The sequence below is a fragment of the Felis catus genome, chromosome E2 (genome assembly GCF_018350175.1).
Source record: "Felis catus isolate Fca126 chromosome E2, F.catus_Fca126_mat1.0, whole genome shotgun sequence".
In the NCBI taxonomy this organism is placed as follows: domain Eukaryota; kingdom Metazoa; phylum Chordata; class Mammalia; order Carnivora; family Felidae; genus Felis; species Felis catus.
Window position 1 is genome coordinate 26,301,757 of NC_058382.1, and position 21,233 is coordinate 26,322,989.

General features: G+C 43.0%; 1 protein-coding gene across 10 annotated transcripts in view; it reads right to left on the reverse strand.

The window, feature by feature from the left end:
* Window positions 1–2,349: 2,349 nt before the first annotated feature.
* Window positions 2,350–21,233, reverse strand: part of ABCC12 (ATP binding cassette subfamily C member 12) — a 95,364-nt gene continuing 76,480 nt past the window's right edge. For 6 of the 10 annotated variants that reach the window (XM_019819695.3, XM_045046058.1, XM_023245345.2 and 3 more), the window contains 9 exons: window positions 18,301–18,438; window positions 13,955–14,141; window positions 9,811–9,900; window positions 7,750–7,939; window positions 7,156–7,315; window positions 6,073–6,151; window positions 4,901–5,086; window positions 3,230–3,394; window positions 2,350–3,125 (listed from right to left, as the gene is read on the reverse strand). In XM_019819695.3, coding sequence (XP_019675254.2) covers window positions 3,033–3,125; window positions 3,230–3,394; window positions 4,901–5,086; window positions 6,073–6,151; window positions 7,156–7,315; window positions 7,750–7,939; window positions 9,811–9,900; window positions 13,955–14,141; window positions 18,301–18,438 — 1,288 coding nt within the window. In that variant the 3' untranslated portion in view covers window positions 2,350–3,032. Of the gene's footprint in view, window positions 3,126–3,229; window positions 3,395–4,900; window positions 5,087–6,072; window positions 6,152–7,155; window positions 7,316–7,749; window positions 7,940–9,810; window positions 9,901–13,954; window positions 14,142–18,300; window positions 18,439–21,233 lie in introns of those variants that run through there. The other 4 variants (XM_045046059.1, XM_006941488.4, XR_006590378.1 and 1 more) reach the window with 3 other exon arrangements.

Below are 21,233 nucleotides of genomic sequence, written 5' to 3' on the forward strand. Positions count from 1 at the left end.
ACCAGGCAATGGGAAAGAATGCTTTCCAGAACCTGCTCCCCCAACCTCCAGCTGACTTCCTCTCACATCTCATTAACCTGAATTGTATCACACACAAATGCCTAAACAAGAAAGATCAAAATTTTTCTGTAAAGGGCCAAGTTTAGTAAATATTTTTGGCTTGGGAGACATGCGTTTGGTTGCAAATACTCAGCTCTACCACTGGAATGTGAAAGCAGTCTTGGTAATGCATTAACAAATGAGAATGTTCATGTTCCAATAAAACTTTATTTATAAAGACAGGTGGCAGGCTGGGACTGGCCTATGGGCTATTGTTTGTCCACCACTGTTCCGGATCAGCCATTTCACAATTGGCTTCAGGACACAACTGACTGTGAAACATGTCACAGGCAATTTGTTATTAATTTATAATAATGTTTGTAAGTGGTTTTATTCTCTGCTGGCATCTAAGAAAAAATATTCAAGAGGTTCTAATTCATAGAAGATCACTAAATAGGCAGGCAGATAGAACTGGGCCACCAAAATAATACAAGAATAACATTTCAAAGAAGTTCTTATGTCCAAAGAGCATCAAAGGAGGCACTAAGGAAGACTCAGAACTTGGTTAAACTTTGTTCAACTTACAAATATAACCTTTCCCAAAAATATTTACAGCTAGGGTTCACTATAATTCCCCTGAAAGTCTAAATTCTACTCTTTAGGAAGTGTTTTCATATCCATCTTTTTTTCCCCTCCTGTAGTTAAAGTCAAGACTGAAAAGAACCTTAGCACCCAGTCTAAACCCCAAATTTAACAGATGAGAGAATGGAGTCTCAGAGAGGGCAAGCTACTTTCTCCAGATCACATAGCCACTTAGGAGCAAAACCAAGACCCATACTCAGGCTGTGGTAGGTTGTAGTGTTATTCAGAATATCTGCTACCTCTCCCAAGAGATAGATTATACAACTTCCTGCAGGGATAAGTTCCCCATGTGCTTATCGTGCCCCTCCTTGCAGGCAGACTATATACCCTCCTTACCACTGAACTCAGAAGTGGCCATGTGATTTGTTTATGGAACATGGGTGAAGTGGCATGTGTCACTTCTGATTGTCATGTCTCTCTGTCCTCTACCAGCAGAAGTAGGTGCTAGGCAGAGACTGCTCTACCAGCCTGGGCCACAGAGTAAAGAGGATAAAAAGCAAAGACACAGCTGACCCATGATGGGTATGTAAATGAATAGGAAATAAACCACTGAGATCTGGGGCTCTTTGTTACACAGCATAACTGAGTCTATGCTGACCAATGCTGAGGTTTTACAACACTAAATACTGGGTTCCTTCTCACCTGGAGAATCTCAGGTTTCCAACAATATTATGTAGAACTGAAGAACCCACATTTTAGAGTCAGCCTGCCTGGGTTGAGTTGGTCATTCTACTCTCTCAGAGCCTCAGTTTCCTCATCAGTAATATAACACTAGTATGTACCCCACAGGGATACAACAAGGATTCAGTAACTAAGCCTGTGTTTTGAGGACTACTGGCTAAATGTTGGTAACTGTTATTCAACATAGTCTTTCCCTGGTGACAGTTCGGTAACAGTAAGGTGTGGGTGGTGGGGGGGGTGCTCACTAAGACTATTCCATGTCATTACACATGCAAACAACAGCCATCTTTCCAGGAGTCACTCTCCCCTGTGTGTAATGCTGAAAATCATCACTGTCCCTGCTATAGGTCCCTCTTGCAGGGGGGTTAGGAACAGTGCCCCTGGGGTCAGCCTGGCTAGGGTTCAAATACAATCTCTGTTCCTCCTTTTTGTAGCTAAGTAATTAACTTCATGTACTCATGCCACTCATTCTTGAGTGCTCATATATGCCAGGCACTGCCTTCTTCCATGTTTGTAAAGATGGGGAAAGGTATGTGACTAAGACTAAGAAGGGGAGGCAATTGGGAGATGTCAAATAGGAGCTTTGCTGGCCACCGCTGCCCTGTGCCACATTTAGAGTTCAGCCTAGGAGTTGGGAGGTGAGTCCAGAAAACCTCACTAAAACATCATTGGGGCCTTCAGTCCTAAGGGAAGAGAAACAGACTGTGAGTGTGCCCTTGGCAAAGAAGAGCCCTTTGGAATTTCTTTTTTTTTTTTTCCTTTCAGTCTTGCTGTGAATTAACAGCACTCAGTCTCCTGGGCTACTGGGAACATATCTTTCCTGCCTCTGACATAGCAAACTTGAGGTTGGAAAGCAAGCCTTTTATTTGGGAGATGCTGTGAGGCTTTATCACTGAGTCAATGGAGAAAGCAAAGAGGGTCTGTGAGAGGAAACAGTACAGAAAATGTAAGATCTTCAGTATAATAATTGCAAGGCAACATTTCAGGGTAGTTTAATCTCCTATTGCATTTTAATGACCAATATAGATGATATAAAAATGTCATTTACAGAGAAACTCCAACCTTTTGTTTCCCTCGTTATTCGAATAGATCAAATAGAACATATAATATGATTTAAAAAAAAATTTTTTCACCAAACAATGTAATCAATCTTGCATGCTACAGACCTTGTAGTTACTGCTTATCACACACACAAAATAGATGCAAAGAGGAGTTCAATGGGGAGAAAACTCTGCACTTTTCCTTTTTGATGAGAAGGCAGGAAACCTTTTACAAATTCCGTCTTTAGGCATTTTCCCATTCTGTTTGATTAGATTTAACTGAAAGTTACACTTACACTGAAAGTTTCCATTCTCAGGCACTGAGGTGGTATTGATGGGGACACATTCATTGATGGGCACCTTGGAGTTTTAAGAGATGGGGGCAGTTTTTTAATCCATTAGCTTCTTCTGCCTCTGTTTACCACCCAGAACCAGCTCCAAGCCAACCAGTGAGGTTGGGAGGCATGGCTTGGGTAAGGCAGGAAACCACCCTCCACCCCAGCTCAGCCTGTGTGTCAGGGGTGGGATGGATTATGATGCCTGCAGAGATAGCTGGCCCTCCTCTTACAGGCTCATCCAACTCATCTGAAGCATCCTCCTCCTCCTCTAAAATCAGCTGATGTGAGACCTTTACAATCGGACTTTGTTTTCTGCTGCTAGTAACATTGCAAATGCAGAATCTGGCTTCTCGGCAAGGACTTCAGGCTTGTCAAACTCGACCACCTGAAAGTCAGAAAAAAAGAGCTGAAATTGGCAGAAAATAGCCACTCACCTAGAGCCCAAACCATTGAAACCTCTGTGGAGGGGATGCCAACAACTTCCTGCACCTTCCCATTTTCCATGACCAGGACGAGGTCACAGTTGAGAACTGTGTTGAGGCGGTGGGCGATGGTCAATACAGTACAGCCTTTGAAGGCATCTTTGATGGTGCTCTGAACAAGGCTGTCAGTCTTGGAGTCCATGGAGGCGGTGGCTTCATCAAGGAGAATGATCTGTTGAGGAAGGCACATGGTAAAAGCCATACTAGACCAAAGCTGCACCTGAGGGAAATTCACAATCTTAGCTCTATTTATTATAAAAGAAGAAGGAGAAGGAGAAGAAGAAGAAGAAGAAGAAGGGCTGAAAAGTCATGAGCTAAGGGCCCGTCTCAAAAGATCAGAACAACAACAGCAAAATAAAAGTCAGTTCACACCACCTCCATCTCCTTCTGAGGGACTGGCTGGAAGAATAAGGTGGTATGTTCTTTATTTCTGTTTTCTAAGTGGTTTATTCTAATCTTGCAAAGTGGTAGGAGGCTTTCTCTACTGTGCTAACCAGAGTCAGTGTGAGCTATAATAACAGTGATCGTATTAGTTTGCCATCACTGCTATTAACAAATCAGCACAAACTCAGAGGCTTAAAACAACAAAAATGTATTGCCTTTGCTGTTCTGGAAGCCAGAAGTCCTAAAGTCAAGGTATTGCCAGGGCTGTATCCCTTTTGCCAGCTCGAAGGAGAAACTGTTCCCTTGCCTGTTGCAGCTGTTAGGGGCTGCCTGTGTTCCTTGGCTTGTGCCTCCTTCCTGGTATTGCTCTAATACCTACTCCCATTGTCACATTGCTTCTCCTATTTCTGACTCTCCTGCCTCCCTCTTATACAGACGTGCATGATTGCACTAGGCCCACACAGGTAATCCAGGATAATCTCCCCATCTCAAAATCCTTGACATAATCATATCTGCAAAGCCCCTTTTCCGTAGAAATGGTGGTATATTCTCCTGTTCCAGCTATCAGGACTCAGACATCTTTGGAGGGGGAGAGAATTATTCTGCCTACCACCATGCTGGTTTGGAAGTAAGAGGGCTTAAGCTCACCTCTGCTTCACCTTGACTAAATTACTTGACCCCTGCCCCCAAAGGTTCTGTGCCCTCCTCTATAAAGGGAGGTTATACTTTCTTATGAGCATGAAATGCAAAGATAACCCACAAAGCACTTAGCAGCGTATAGTGCCTCAGTCAGCACGGAATGCATGATGGTGCCAGCTCCCTCTCCTACCATTAGCACGTCTACACAACACACAGGCTAGGTTACACTTTGGTCAGGGTTCAGAGAATGGGATTTCTAAAGCAACAGCAATCCCTTCCTTGAAATCAGTAACCAAGGATGACTAAGTCACTAAGAAAAATGAATATAAACATTACAATTCTCATATCTTAGCATTCTGAAGGCCTTCTTTAGCGTCTTGGGCATTGTTTAGCAGGCTTCAGAATTGTTCAGGGACAAGGCAAAAAAAAAAATAAGTCAAGAGAAAGATTTCTCATACTCAGAGCACTTAGGAGACAAAGAGAATACCTAAGCAAGTCTTCCCAGGGGGAGGCCCAGAGGAGGCAGGTGCTCTTGCTGTAAATGACTGTTATTTTTCAATTTTTACCCCTTACAACTTTGTCTTAAAAGAAACTGATCGGTTTTTAAATGGCTCAATTGTTCTCTCTTTGCTGAAAGACAAACGCATAGCTCTACCTCCTGGATTGAGTGGCGCTGCGGGAAATATCCAAAATTTGACCAATCCATTTTTCCGTGCTGTTTCCTTACTTTTGAATTACGGAGAAGTGCTCGGGCCATACAAAGCAGCTGACGTTCCCCTACTGAGAAGTTTTCTCCATTTTCTGTGACTTCTGCCTGTAATTTTTCTGGGAGTTTCATTATCTATAAAACACAGAAAATGCCACATTTATGCTGATGATCTATAAAATTGTCCTGCATCATCTCTATTGATTGCCCCACTCATGCATTCATCAGCTGGCTTTATTTTACTGAGGAAGAGAAAGTACAAAACAACAATCATTTCAACATTGCAAACAGGCACCAGGGAAGGACCAGGGAGTAGGCGGACATTAATAATTTAAAATCACAGTATGATTCATAGAACCCTGTAGACACCTCACGAAAATAGGACAAATGGTACACATGTGGGTCCAGAGAAACACAAATGAAGTGTAAATGGCTTCCAGGGTTCCTATTTCTGTGGACAAAATACACATGGGATGGGAGTTTTCTAGTCATCAAGGAAAGGTACGAAAGCATCTGATTTATCCAGTCACAGTGATGTTGGGACATGCTCACCTTGGTACCAAGTCTTGGGGGAGAAAATCCCCTCCATGCTGCCGAGGTGGCCATACTCACCCACAGCTCTTCTAGGACAGGACTCTGTCTCACAGGAAACATTCCTGGAGCCTGCCATACCCCCTCTCACCTTCCTGTGCCTTATATGTACCCATAAGCAAAGGAGGCTATTGGCAGAGCAGCAGGATGCCCCATCTGCTCTAGAGTCAGATGCATTTGGGTTCAAGTCTCCATTCTGCCACTTACTAGCTTCACATGTTTCTTCCCTGAGTTTTAATTGCTACACCTCTAAAAATCAGGATAGGAGTTCCAACCTCAGAAGGCTGCAGTCAAGACAGGACCAGGTGAGGTGAGATCATACATGCAGAGCTCTTGTCCTGATGATTTCAGAGGCCTAAAAATATTATCTATTGTTGCTTTTAACAAAGAGTAAAAAAGGATCACATTCTCCTGACACATGTGACATCAGCAAATAATCCGGGCCAAATGATGGCCCGGGTCTTGTCAAATCCAAATCTGGGCCCTGGTGCTGGGAAACGGACTCATCCTGGTCAACCCCAGAGACCTACTGTGTCTCTCATGAATGTCCTCTCCAGAACCTGCCAGAGCATCTCATCTGAGTGACTCTCAAATGGATCCAAGTTGTGCCTGCAATAAAGGAAAGAGCAGGGAGCCAGATTTCTGAGGACAGGATGGGGGAGTATGTTTTCTGCAGCATGTGGGAGAGAGCAAGGGGTGGTGTGTGTGATGATTTTCATGGCCCCAGGACAATGGCACATAAAATTACCAATCTCAGGCCAAGTGAGCAAAGCCCCACAGCTCTGTGATGGGGCAGAGACTACCAAGACAGGAGAGACAGCACTGAGCAAGGCACCCAGGAAGACACATTTGGTCCTCACAGTGGCCATGGACAGCAGAAGACCTTTGACCCTATGCAAATTATAGGCAGAGAGGGTGTGGTGGGGGGATTCACTTTACCTTCAGAGGCAAGAGGTACAGCTGTGGCTCCCAGGACTTCACCCAGGGTGCCCCATGTAGGTCTGGTATCTCAAGACATGGAATGCATTTTTCTTATAATTCTAAATGGCGCTTAATATGAAAAATGTCCTTCTCATTGGAGGAGGAGCCATTGCCCTGGACTAAATGAGAAAATGGTTTTCTCCTTATCCCTTGACATCAGATCTTGAGCCCCATGGAAGTTGCAACCCTACTGTTCTTGTACTTGAACAACTTCTGTTCATTCTTCAATGGGAATAAATTGGTGCACTTCCCTATGGAAGGCTACATACATAGGGTAACCACTTATTTTATTTCGCTAACTGGGTACTTTTGAGGGTGGCCAGTGTTAAACCTTATAGGATGCTGAGACACAGGCATAAACCAGGGCTCTCCAGGGCCAACTGGGATATCTGCTCACCCTATGTGTAAGCATCTTGCTTATTTGTGATGTGGCACATAAAATACAGACAATGTTCAGGGCTCTAGTCCTTGGTTCTTCCTAAGGCTTCAGCAGGAACAGGTACTAGAAGTGCTTGTGAGCACCTCAGGATGGCTGCTTCCTTTAGGCCCACTGTGGGCACTTCACAAATTTCCTGGCTGGTCTGATTTTACTACCTAAAAAATAGGAATGGACGATGATCAAAAACAGCTACCTTACTGTACCTACAAACAGGACAGGATCCTGGGGGATCACAGTCAGCTTGGTTCTGAGGTCTTCCAAACCTATAGTGCAGATATCCACCTCATCAATGAAAATCGTACCGCCAGCTGGCTCCACCAGACGAAACAAGGCCATTCCCAAGGATGACTTTCCTGGGAATAATAAAAGCAAGAACAGCAAATCAAACATCAGTTTGTACTTCTATCATATCCAAGTATCTAATCAGGGGAATTTGTAATGCAGTTAAATGGCTCAGTGCAGATGACTGTGCAGACAGAAAGGCCTCACTCTGTGGAGGCAATCAGCTGCCCTGACATGGTTAACCTGCCCGTTCCTGCAGGGGCTGTTAACACACGACTCATCCTCTGGGCCTCGTTTCACCAGAATGATTCTCATTTAATTAATTCAAAAACTGGTGTGTATTTGTTTCCAAAGCCACACGCCCATTCAACCTGAAATCCTAATTTACAGTAAAGAGATTAGAGGGAGAAAAAAACAGCCAACCCACCACACATACACACAGCCCTCTGGTGTGGCTCAAACAGCACCCCCAGTGGAAATGCAAAGAAAACAACCCTGTCCTCACCAGAACCTGTTCTTCCAACAATCCCAACTGTCTGCCCGCTTTGAATGCTCAAGTTCAGCCCATCAAGAACAAGGGGAGTGTTGTCTCTGTATCTCATCTGATAGTCTCTGAATGTTATCTCCCCACACCTGGGCCAGTCACAGGGACAAGTCTCCACTTTGAGGGGGTGAGTGCATTCAGGAACACAGGTCTGGAAAACAGAATAACCAATGACAGGTTAACAATCATTCACTTTTCCATTCATTTAATTAATTCACACATTCCCACAATTCTAGGTACTGGTGTTCGTGGTGGTGTGCTAGATCAAGAAACCCACTAAAGAAGTCACATTCCAATGGGGAAGTCAGATAATAAATAAGAAACAAAATCAGAAATAAAGACAATAAATCATAAAATAACATAAACATAAAACATTAAAAAAATAAAAATGAAGACAATGTGTGTAGTGAAAGGGGTAGGCAGAGTAAAAGTAACTTAAGGGTTGAAGAAGGCATCTATGAGGATGTGCGATTCAAGCTGAGACCTAGAATGCTGATATAAGAAAATTTGAGTTCAGAACCTTCCAGGCATAGTAGACAGCTAGTGCAAAGGCCCTGGGGCCAGAACAAGCTTGGGCACTTTGAGGAATAGAAAGAAAAGTTAGGTGGCTGGAGCTTAGTGAGAGTAGAGAGATGGACAACTATAAGGGACAGCTCATACGGGGCCATGTGGGCCTGGGCAAGTGTCAGCATTGTGACCTTGAAGCTGTGTGGCAAATCCAGACCAAGTCTTGAGATTTGCAGAGTTCAGTCAGATACAATTTCAGTATCTGCAAGTGTCTAAGAAATGCAAAGTCTAAGTCAAGTTGCTCTACTCAACTTGGCTGTGTTAGAACACCACCTCCTCTAAAGTTTTGAAGTCCCTGTGAGCCATGAGAAGTAAGGCCCCCGTGTGCCCTGTGGGGTGGCTGGCGAGTCCAAATCTGTGATAAGCAACTACAATTAACTGATAAAATATCTGTATTCCTACACAGTGAATATTTTTAACCCCTGGGAGATCTAGAATTAATAACGAGAATATTTAAGAGAAGCAAAATTGTAACAGTATTTTCAGTTTAAGGAATCTGAATATTTTGTGTTTCAAGTATAATAATATTAGTAACATAAGGGCCTGTGATTCTAATTTAAAATGTATAATTGAATAATTTATTTAGACATGATTTTAAGTTAAAAGCTTACTGTTCATCCACAGCATTGGGATGGTTATGCAAATTTAAAGCTTACTATATTTATAAGTGTAATTTATTAGAATTATATAACCTCTGGAAGGTTTGTTTGTTAAATCAGATAATCGAGATACTTAAGAAGGAAATGGAATGTGCTAAATTTTAAAATGCAGTTTAATGTTTTAAAGAGTTGAATTAAGTTTGTAAATGAGGCCAAATGCTATTCAAAGGCCCTTAAAAGTGATTGCTTGACTTGTCTAGACTTTTCAAAGAATAGCAGGATTTGTAAGTTGAACATAAAAGCTTTTAAAGAAGAGTTCAACCATTGTTTTTTTTCAATTTACAATTTTAGTCAATCAAATGGTAATCTTTAGAAACTAAAGTTAGCCACTGATTTCTATTTTTGTATGCAGAAACTGCCCTTGAGGAAATTTTTTTTTTTAAAAAAGAATCTCTTCCTCAACTTAAAGTACTTTAGACTGTATGGTAAATATGGGCTTTAAGAAGAGGGTTGTGGTTCATTTTCAGTTTTTATTTTATTTGTTTGTTTGCTTGTTTGTTTTTATTAGAGAAAGCATGTGTGTGCATGACACAACGAGGGGCACAGGGAGGGAGAGAGAGAACCCCAAGCAGGCTCCACATTCAGCTTGAAGCCCAATGCAAGTCTCAGTCTCACAACTGTGAGTTCATGACTTGAGCCAAAATCAACAGTCTACCACCTAACCGACTGAGCCACCCAGGCACCCCAACAAATTTCAGTTTTTAAAAAGACCCCTTTCACATGTCAAAAAATCAATGCCTGCATAAATTCCACCAGAGTTAACTAGCCCTTCCTCTGGCATGCACTAATTTCTTACCAAAATATACTCCCTGAGCAGCTCCACGGGGGTGAATTTAGCCTGGGTCTCTGTCCCTGTTCGCACACATACTTGGAGTAGTCCGCTTAGCTATTGTAGAGAAGCAAAAGCTGAGTTAGATCCCTTTCTTCCCTTGGGTTCTGCTGCCCCACCCTCAGGGGCAGCCCTTGTGAATTACCCCTCACCAGCCTCACTCAGAGCCACACAAAAACATGCCTGCATTCCCAGCCAAGTGCCCAGAAGTAAAGACACTGCAGTGTTTTGCCTTTAAATATTCCTCTGCATTCGGAACCAAATGGGTAATGACATTTTCCCTGACACTCCAGATGGCATGAACCATCCCACCACAGTACCACTTGATCACTCTTGGTCTAAGCTGGAATCTCCCAGGGCCACAGAGCTGCTGGGTATCCACCCCTTGCTGCCATCTGGCATGGTCCTGCACTTCCATGCCCTCCCTGATTTACCCAACAGGCAGCCAAGCAGCCACTGAAATCCCATTGCCACAGATCATCATGGGTAGAAGGAAATCATTTAGCCCATCTGTTTGCTTCAGACATGAGAATATCTAGGCTCAGAGTGGGGAATGTGGCTTGCTAAGGTCACCTATCTTAGGCCAGAATCCCCCAGAAGCCAACCCTGAAATTTGAGTGTAAGCAGGTTGAATGGAGGTCCCCCAAAAAGATATGTATGCATCCAAATCCCTGAGACCTGTGAATGTTACCTCATTTGAAAGAAAAAGACCTTTAGGTATAAGTAAGGATCTTGAGATCATCCTGGATTACCTGGATGGACCTTAAATCCAATGACAAGTATCCTTATAAGAGACAGAGGAAGAGAAGACACAAAAGAGAAGAAGATGTGAAGACAGAGGCAAAGGTTGGAGTGATGCTGCTACAATACAAGAAATGCCAAAGAATGCCAGCAGCCACCAGAAGCTGGAAGAGACAAGGAATGGCTTGTCCCCTAGAGCATGCAGAGGGAACAAGGTCCTGCCTACACCTTGATTTGGGACTTCTGACCTCCAAAACTGTAAGAGAATAAATTTCTCTGATTTTAAGCCACTAGCTTATGGTGACTGGTTACAGCAGCCCTAGGAAATTAATCCAGGAGGTGGACCGCAAAAGTACCAGTGGGAGCTGGAGAAGTGACGTACAGAACAGAAAGTAAGTCATGAGAGGTTCACTTGTAGGTACCCAAAATTCGATCCTACTGGAAGCTCTGGGACACTGCATGGAACACACTTGAGTTGTCCTGAGGAAGCTGGGCTACATCCCCACTGATGCCCTTCAACAATTTTTGGGGCCACTTCTGGCTTAGGGAATTCCCCACACTTGCAGGCTGCCCTGGGCTTGGACTGGGCACCTTCTCGTAGCAGCAGGAGGCCAACCAGGCTGCCCTGGAAGGTTGGTGCACCAACAGCACCTGCTTCAGTCACAAGGTGGGCTAGTGGGCTCAAGGCAGGACCAGGTCTTCTTTCACTGGGTGAGCAGTGACTGTGGGCCAGGCCCTGTCACAGAAGGGCTGGTTTTCCAGGGCTGAATGTGATGGACAAAACCCCTACAGTCACACGGCTTATGTTATAGCAGGCTGGCAGGATAAGACACACGTCATTTCAAGAAAAGGTAAGATGCCAATAAAACAGGATGTGAAAGAATGGTCAGAATGGAGGTGGGGGGGAGAGGTTTGCCTCTGTTAAGGCAGTTAAGGAACTGTGTGAGCAGAAGCATTTATAAAAAGAAGTCCGCCAGGCAAACTCAGGATTTGGGTAGCTCTGAGTAGCAGCAAGTGACCTTAACAAGGAGGCAGTGTGGCCCAAGCAGGTAAATGGCAGGGGGCAGTGGTGTAGGTCCACACCCTTTGCATGGTTCCCTTGTTGCCTGCCTGTTTAACACACACCACTGGCTTTCTATTTCTCTTAGAGCAGTGGCTCTTGACCTGGGTGATTATGCCCTTCAGGAGATATTTAGCAATGTCTAAAGAAACTTGTGATTGTCACAACCTTAGAGGAGGGAGGTTCTACTGGGATTTCCTAGTTAGAGATCATTGAGGCTAACATCCTATAACACATAGCACAGCCTCTCACAAAGAGGATCATCCAGCCCTTATATAAAAGCAACCTTATATTCCATGGCTGACAAAGCCTTACATAGTCTCTTCCCGCCAACACCTCAGACCTTATTTTCTACTCTGCTCAAGCTACATGACCTTCTGAATGCCTCAAATGCACCCAGCTCCTACCTACCCCAAGCCTTGCTCTGGCCTCTCAGCCTGAAGCATCCTCCCTTCCATCTTATTTGGCTGGTTCTTTGTCATTCATGTACCAGCTTGGAAGTCACCTCTTAGCAGAGTTCTCCTCTGACTATAGAATCTCATGTTGCTTCCCCATTGACAGTCACATTACCCTGTTTTATTATCTTCATAATAAACAATTTCTGAAACCTTCTCACTTATTTGCTTGTGCACTTATTTATTCCATCCCATGTTATATCTCTTTTTATCCCATAAACTCTATGAGAACAAGACCTGTCCAGATTGTTTGCTGCTGAATCCACAGCACCTAGCAGAATTCCTGGCTCACAGTAGATTCTCAGTGGCTATCTGGTGAATGAATGAATGAACCTTGCCCTTAAAAAGGGCTTATGTTCATTTTATTAAATTCAAGGGTATCATCCCTTTAAGTCCCTGGGAAGTCCTCCAGTGTGTGCAAATTCTCCAGTCTTACAGGAATATTTGAAAACAATCTCACAGAAAGCTGATGATATCCCCCAAAAAGCATGCCCTCAGTTGAGGAAAGCTGTTTCACTTGGACCAAGTAAGGGGATCTATTCAATATCATCTGCTTTATATCTTACTAGGCAACAACAAATAAAAACATCCATCAATGAGGAAAACTAGCTACCCAAGAAAAATTCATTTTTTCCCACTTAAGATACAGATCTGAGAATATAGTTTTGTTCTTCCCCCTTCCTAAAATGCCATTAAAATGATATCAGAGAGATTTTCAAAAAGGAATAGAACTTTAAGGGCAAGAGGGTTGGGAAGAGATAGCACTGAACGAAGGAGTCACAGATTTATGGAAGATGAAAAAGGGAAGAAGAGCTTTTTAATAGAAAGGAGGCAGAATGTGTTGTCAGGGCTTACAGAGATTTCTATCTAGCAGAACTCAGACAGGCTCCAGGTGTGAGAAGGAGCCACAGAAATACTGATCAGTAGTCTGTCTATAGACCCATCTGTTTACCAGTCCTCATCTTTCTCCCAACCAGACGTAGCTGGACACTTTATCCTTAGGCCAACACATACACACACATGCACACACACACCCTCAAGATTCACACTCAGATAGGTATCAGACCCAGATGACCTAGGTTCAAACCCTAGCTCTAACACATGACAAGTGTGTGATGTTGGACAAATCTCTCTAAGCCTAAGTTTTATCATGTATAAGGTGAGGACTATGGCAGAAACTATCTCATCGATTGTTGTGGGAAAAAATGACTTAATTCACATACATGACTTACAATAGTACCTCAAATGGCATGTATTTCCTGATTATTATTATTATTCTGTATTACTATTATTTTCCTATTACTGTTATTTTCTTGAAAAGAAAAATACCAAAGCAAACAAAAGGAGAAGTCAGTATTATTTGTCATAGACATCATGGCTGCCTCTCCAGCATCCTTTTCCTGATCTCTATTATGGGACAGTTCTGTGACTTGGGGGTAGGATGGTGTGTGACTCCATCCTTTGACCTAAGCCAATCATCCCAATTCTATCCAGGCACTAATTTGTTCCGGGATGCCTAAACTAATCCAGTAAGAGTAAAGCTCAAGGCTTTTGCTCCGTGACTAGGGTAGGAAAAGCTTTCTTCCTCCTTCCTTCCTGTTGCAGCTCTCAGAGAATGCCAGTCACCATTGTAGAACCATGAAGGAAGTCATCACAGAACAAGGACAAAGCCAGGGGCTATGATCCAACTATTCCTGAAGCCCACACAACTGTCATGCCTTTTAGTGATGTGAACCAGTAAGCTCTCCCTGTTTGTTGCACCCATTTGAGTTGGATCTTCTCTTACATCCATCCTCCCTAGTAATGCCCTATGCCAGAGCCTCCAGGCCAAACCTAACTTTGTACTAGGTGTTACCTGGATGATGTAAGACAAAGACAAGCCTTTGGATGAAGCACTAATTGAGGAGAAGCTCAGAGTCACCAACAAGGCCACGATGAAGGTGACAATGTTCATGAGGACATCCATTCTTAAAGCAAACCACCTGAGAGCACAGTTAAAGTACAGGAGGTGGCTGGAATTTTCATCATTTAGCATCTTAAACCTAAAATTAAAAAATCATACAAAACAGGAGTCAGTTGTACTTCCACAGAGCTAGGGTTAGGGTTACCAGAAAATTAAGGCAAGGGGATTTTTTTTTCTTTTTCTCTTTCTTTATTTTAGAGAGAGTGAGAGAGAGTGTGCATATGCAAGTGGGGGAGAGGGGCAGAGGGAGAGAGAGGGAGAATCTTAAGTGGGATACATGCTGAGCACAGAGACTGACATGGGGCTCAATCCCATAACACTGGGATCATGATCTGAGCCAGAATCAAGAGTCAAATGCTCAACTGACTGAGTCACCCAGGCTCCACAAAGAGGAATTTTTAATCAAGAGCTAATGCAGTCTTACATAAGACTCTTACAAAGACACACATATATCTATCCATACTCTTTAAAATCTGCCGCCATAGGCATCTTTGATATGCACATTTTTTGAGAAATCCTATGTGGCAGCATTGTGCTGAGTGGGCTTTTTCTCTCTTTCCCAGAACTGACAACTAGAACCCACAGCTGAGAAAAAAAGGTGCTCAGTATCTCATGCTCTGCCTTCAAAAGACTTCTATTTTGGATTCAGCCACTCCCTCAAAGGCCATGTGGAATTGACAGCCCCTTGATCTATAAAAGGGTAAGGGCTGATTTTGGCAGAGGTTGCCTTTAGGGAGAATCAGTGTGTGTGATGGTTGAGAAGGGAAAGAAGGATGTTTGGTTCCCCTTATCAAATCAGAGAAAGAAGATTCAAGGCAGTTGCTGGGGGTCTCCTCCGGAAGAAAAAAACTGACAACTTGTAACCCCTGTTGTGTATCCACTGAGCCAAAAAGAAAAAGGACACTGGGCAGAGGGACGGAGAAATGACACTGCTAAGGATGAGGGCAAGACCCCCCTGGAGTTGCTCATTCCCTAGATGCATGGAAGGCAGATCCTGCCCAATCCTGCAGTTCCTAGAGTTGAGGGTACAGAGAGAAGATGACTTTCGGTGCTGCAGTCTTAATGCAGTATCCCTCAGCATGAGGCAGAGAGGCCCCAGATCAGGGGAATGCAGTGGAAGGCTTCACAGGAAGAGCTCTCTGGAAGACCCAGGCAGATCTTGCCCATGAGCAATGCCTAGCAGAACTGCCATGGACTTGGTCCTGTTGGAGCCTCCACCTTGCCACACCACATCTGCACAATTTGCTGGAATGGCAGAAATGAGCATCAGGAAGGAAAGAATAACCTAATAATGTGTCCTCCCTCACTTCATTCCTCTGCACCAGGCTCAGGGAACCAGGCTCAGAGAAAAAGGAGAAAATGTTTAAAAGAATAGACCAAAGTCTTCCCAGTAGCACACCTGCCCTCCCCCTCCACCTGACACATACACACAGCACAGTATTACTACTCCAAGCCTCTGGGTGTGTAGGGAGGGAATACAGTTGGCCCTTGAATAACGTGGGTTTGAACTACACAGGTCTACTTACACATGGATGTTTTTCAATAAATACAATGCAATATTGTAAATGTATTTTTTCTTCCTTATGATTTTATTAATAACATTTTCTTTCTCTAGTGTTCTTTATTGTAAAGATACAGTATATAATACATATGACATACAAAATATGTGTTAACCAACTTTATATCATTGGTATAGTAAGCTATTAGTAGTTAAGTATGGGGGGAGTCAAAAGCTATATGCATATTTTCAACTGTGTGGGGGGGTTGATGCCACTAAACCTGCATGGCTCAAGGGTCAACTTGACCCAGACTGAAATTTTGAGTGGGCTGAACTAACAACTAACCATGAGAGATATCAGATTTAACTGCCACTGAAGGTTCCCTTGACCTATTGGGAAAGGGGCTTCAATGTTTAAACCTTTCACTGGCACAGTCATGAACATCTCTGGGCATTGCTGCTTCATCCTCTTCCAATGATCCTCCAAAGATTCTGTCTAGAAGCGCCTCTGACCAACCATGCTGGGCCTGTAGCACCCTCCCCCTTCTGTTTCTCTCAAAGTTATTTTCCCCAGAGCTTAGTTAAAATATTCTTCCAAATACCATGGTGTTTCTATCCTACAGCTGTAAAGCTTACAAATTCAGATGATGGTTTAAGTGACTTAGAAGTCATCTGAGGTCTTATCTGTGTGGTTGGTCAGATTGCACAGGAACAAAAGAAACAGAAGGCCGGGATCAAATTGGAATTTGATCCCAAGGTTTTGTTTAAAAAGCAATACATGTCAGGGGTGCCTGGGTGGCTCAGTTGGTTAAGCGTCCGACTTTGGCTTAGGTCATGATCTCGCAGTTCATGGGTTTGAGCCCTGCATTGGGCTCTGTGCTGACAGCTCAGAGCCTGGAGCCTGCTTTGGATTCTGTGTCTCCCTCTCTCTCTGCCCCTCCCCCACTCATACCCTGTCTCTCTGTCTCTCAAAAATACATAAAACATTAAAAAAAATTTTTTTAAGCAATACATGTCAGAAGCCCAAGCCCTCTGGAAAGTCCATGACAGGAAAGAAAGTATTAAAAAGAAGCGGACCCCATCAATCATGTAGGACTCAGCTGCCCTGTAGGATTCTCTTGGAAACCTTGGACAAAAATCTGCAGGAAGACAAACCTTGTATCTGTTTTGTTTGTCATGAGTAAGTTGATGAGTAATTCTATGGACAGGAGCCTTTCCTCATGATCAGGACACTGGAAGTGTCAATGTGTGATGCAGGACTCTCTACAGATGACACATAGGTTAAACTAGGAAGAGCACAGCCACTGATTGAACTAAAGGCAAGTTGAGATGCCAAGTTTACACTGAGACCCTGCATGGCAAAGTGTGGGAAAAGAGAGAGAAAAAGAATTAGACCCAAACTTGAAGTTTGTGTTAGGTTTTTAAGGCAGAAAAATATGGAAAAAAATAAAACAAAACAAAGTGGAACACCTATGTGTCATACACTGCTATAGATTCACCAAACTCCATTTTTTTCCCTCCTATGGACACCACTGGACTACATTTCTCAGCCTCCCTTGCAGTTCGGTGAGTACATGTGAATGAAATCTGGTCAATGAATGTGCAGAAATGATAAGTATCTTCATTGGAATTAACCCATAAAAATTTCCCATGGGATCCTGCACCCACCTCTCCTACCTTATCCTCCAGTTAGACACAGAGGATCATAGAGAAGACCCCCCCACAGCCCTCAGGATGGAAAAGCCCTAGGTGGAACAAAATCCCTTTCCCCTACCCTATGGATGCTCTTTAAATTGTGACTTGAGGAAGAATAAATATGTATTGTGTTAAGTCCCTAAAACTTGGAAGTCTTTGCTACTACAGTGAGCCTACATGGTCGATACAATTTATACTGTGTTTTAGAACTTTGGAGCTGGAAAACTCCAGAGAAATTTACTCATCTAGTCCCCACACTTTAAAAAGAAGAAAAGAGGTGTATATCCATTAAGTGAAATATAATATGGCCTTTAAATTTTATTTTTACTGGGTGCTTGGATGCCTCAGTTGGTTGAGTGTCCACCTCTTGATTTCAGCTCAGGTCATAATCCCCGAGTCATGGGATCCCAGAGTCAAGCCCCACATCAGCCTCCATACTGAGTGTGAAGTCTGCTTAGGATTCTCTCTCTCTCCTTCTGCCTCTCTCCCCTGCTCTCTGTCTCTCTCTCTCTGTGTGTCTCAAAAATAGAAAAAAAAATAAAAATAATAAAAAAAATTTATAAGATATATAATGTTTAAAATGTTATTTAAAAATAAAATGAAACAAACATGATTATAAATACTTAAGAAATTTAAAAAAAAGACTGGAAGGAAATATATAAACATATTAATAGGATGTAGTTAGGGACCTTTGAGTGATTTTTTTGTCTTTTTTCTTTTTTTCTTTTTTTTTTTTTCTGCTTTCTCCTACTTTCCTGAATTGTGCACATTTTACTTCTACTGCATAAAGTAAAACATGTAAAATCACACATTGAGATTGTCATTGAATGAACTCACCACTTTTGGGGCCCCAGATACTAGGAAGAAAGGCTTAGTACCCTAGAGTACTCCTTCTGGATTCTGACAGCAATTCACTTATGGTGAGTCCCCAGCAGCCCAGACTTCCCTTCTCAGAGTCAAAGAGGCCATCTGTTCCTAGGATCTCCCATTCGGGGTTAGATGTGAAGTGGGGAGACCTGGAGCAGGGGCCCAGTGCAGTACTTACTTGCTAATGCAGTCCTCTTTCTTGTCATAGGCATGGATGATGCCCAGGCCCTGCATGGATGAAGTGATGTGGGAGAACCAGGGAGACCGGCTGATATTCTCCAGCTTCTTGAGCTCCTGGGCTCCTCCATGGAAAATGCTGTAGGAAAATCAAGAAGACTACAAAGTGGGGTCTCTGAGGGCTTGCCCTTAGCACTTGCAGGTCTGACTATGCACTCAAGGCAAAGTTTAAGTCAGACAGGTGCCATCTAACTAAGATGAAGGGGTTGGCCTGCCACTATCCCCTGGGAGAAACCATCCTAGGGACAGATGGGGTCTCAGAAATGTGTCTCAGACATGAATAGAAATTTTCCCCAAAAAGACATACAGATGGCCAACAGACACATGAAAAGATGCTCATCAGTCATCATCAGGGAAATACAAATCAAAACTACAATGAGATATCACCTCACACCTGTCATAATGGCTAAAATTAACAACACAGGAAAGAGATGTTGGCAAGGTTACGGAGAAAGGGGAACCCTCTTACACTGCAAACTGGTGCAGCCACTCTGGAAAACAGTATGGAGGTTCCTCAAAAAGTTAAAAGTAGAACTACCCTATGATCCATCAATCGAACTACTAGGTATTTACCCAAAGAATACCCCAAAAATACTAATTCAAAGGGATATATGCACCTCAATGTTTATAGTAGCATTATCTACAATAGCCAAACTATGGAAACAGCTCAAGTGTCCATCAGCTGATGAATGGATAAAGATGTGGTATATATATATATATATATATATATATATATATATACACAATGGATAATTACTCAGCCATAAAAAAGAGTGAGATTTTGCCATTTGCAATGACATGGATGGAGCTAGAGAGTATAATGTTAAGCAAAATGAGTCAGTCAGAGAAAGACAAATACCATATGATTTCACTCATATGTGGACTTTAGGAAGCAAGGCAGATGAATATAGAGGGGTAAAAAAAAAGAGTCAAGCCATAAAGCTGACTGTTAACTATGGAGAACAAACTGAGGGTTGCTGGAGGGGAGGTAGGTGGGGGATTGGTTAAATGGGTGATGGGTACTAAGAAGTGCACTTGTTGTAATAAGCACTGGGCATTGTATGTAAGTGATGAATCACTTACATAGTTCACACTTACATAGTAGTTTCACTACTCTTGAAACTAATATTACACTATACGTTAACTAAATACATAAAATAATTTAAATAAAAACTTGAAATAAAAACTTAAAAAATTAAATAAAAACTTGAAACTACAAAAAAAAGTAAGAAAAAGAAAAATGTCTCTCAGAAATGTAAGCCACTCCTTGCTATGGTCTCAGTTTTGAGTGTGTCTTGTAGCATGAGTGTCTTGCTGCAGGAGACGTGGGTCCAGTCTTTGAAGACCAGGAATTTTCATACAGTGTAGCTTCTAATACAAGCCAACCACTTTCTGGGACCCAACCAAAGAAAAAATGATCTGTTCCGATTCTGGTGGAATACCTGGTGTGTCAACTCCAATGCATGGTCTTCTAAAGGTATTTTCAAAGGTAATTTTGAATCATAGCCTCAGCTGCTGACGTTAGAACCAAACTCCTCCACAGGGTGATACTCTCCTGGGTGTTGAAGCTCCAGGACCCTGCAGAGTTCCAGACTACTGCCCACAGGCATGCACATTGGCAGGCTGGCCCATGACAGTGAGTCTAATCTACCCTCCAGACTCTCATCTAAAACCCAGGGAAGAGGAAAGAAAACCTCATTAGCTCAGAGTTCAAGTGAGTTAGTTGGAAATATTTGGGTGATTCAGTCACAACCAGCCCTGGTCTGGCCTATCTTTGTAGCAAGAAGTAGGGGTGCAAAGCAGAGAAAAACCTTTTGCTAAGTAAATCAACAGTATAAAACAGGAGAACAGACAGGAACAACGATCAGACAAACACAGGGATTACAAAAATGAACGCCAGGTCAAGGAGTCCATTTTAAGAAGCGGTGTCCAAGACATGCTTTATCTTTGCAAAGGACTTGCAGAAAGTATTTTACTTGGTCATCACAATAAATCCTTGAGGCTGGACAGTGAGGCCATGTGACCTTTCTTGGAGTCACCAAAGGGACAGTGGGAGACCAAAGAGAGAGCCCAGGGCTCCAGTTCCCAAGGTCACACCAGCTCCTGCACAGAAGCCAAGGATGCAGAATCCACCTCTCCAGCCCCGATGCACCCCGATATACCCTCCTTTCCCACTATCTGTTGGCACCATCTATGAACTTGACCCACAAACTTGAAATATCCAACAGTGAGCCCACAATCTTGATTACCCAAATCACTTCCCTTCCCAGATCACCTTCACATCGCTCTTCACATCACTCCCCATCTTGGACCCATCCTTGGCATTTCCCATTCCCCAACCCCAAAGACCATCTCAGAAATGATTCATAAATCTTTTCTGTCCCCACTGCTGCCACTTGTCTCAACTCTCATTCAGACCATACATTTCAAGAGTCTCTCATCCCATAGCCCTGTCCTGATCTTTCCATAGCTCCATCCATCCTCCACACTGGCCAAAATGATATTTCTAAAAACTCAGCTCTGAGCATGGTGTCCCTGGATGAAAACAACCCTGCTTATGGGTAGAGGCAGGTTTAGGATTTGGGAGCTGAATCCCTTACAACTAGGGGACCCTCTTTAAGACCCTCAGCATCCAACCCAAGACTTTGTGCATCTAGGAGTGGAAGAAACATATTGCTGAATTTTATGAAAACATTTCTATAACACTGTGTAGTTGACTCTTGAACAATGCAAGATTGAACAATGGGGCATCAACCCCCACCCCACCCCATGCAATTGAAAATCTGCTTATAACAATTTTGACTCCCCCAAAACTTAACTACTAATAGTCTACTGTTGACTAGATGCCTTACCGATAACATAAACAGTTGATTA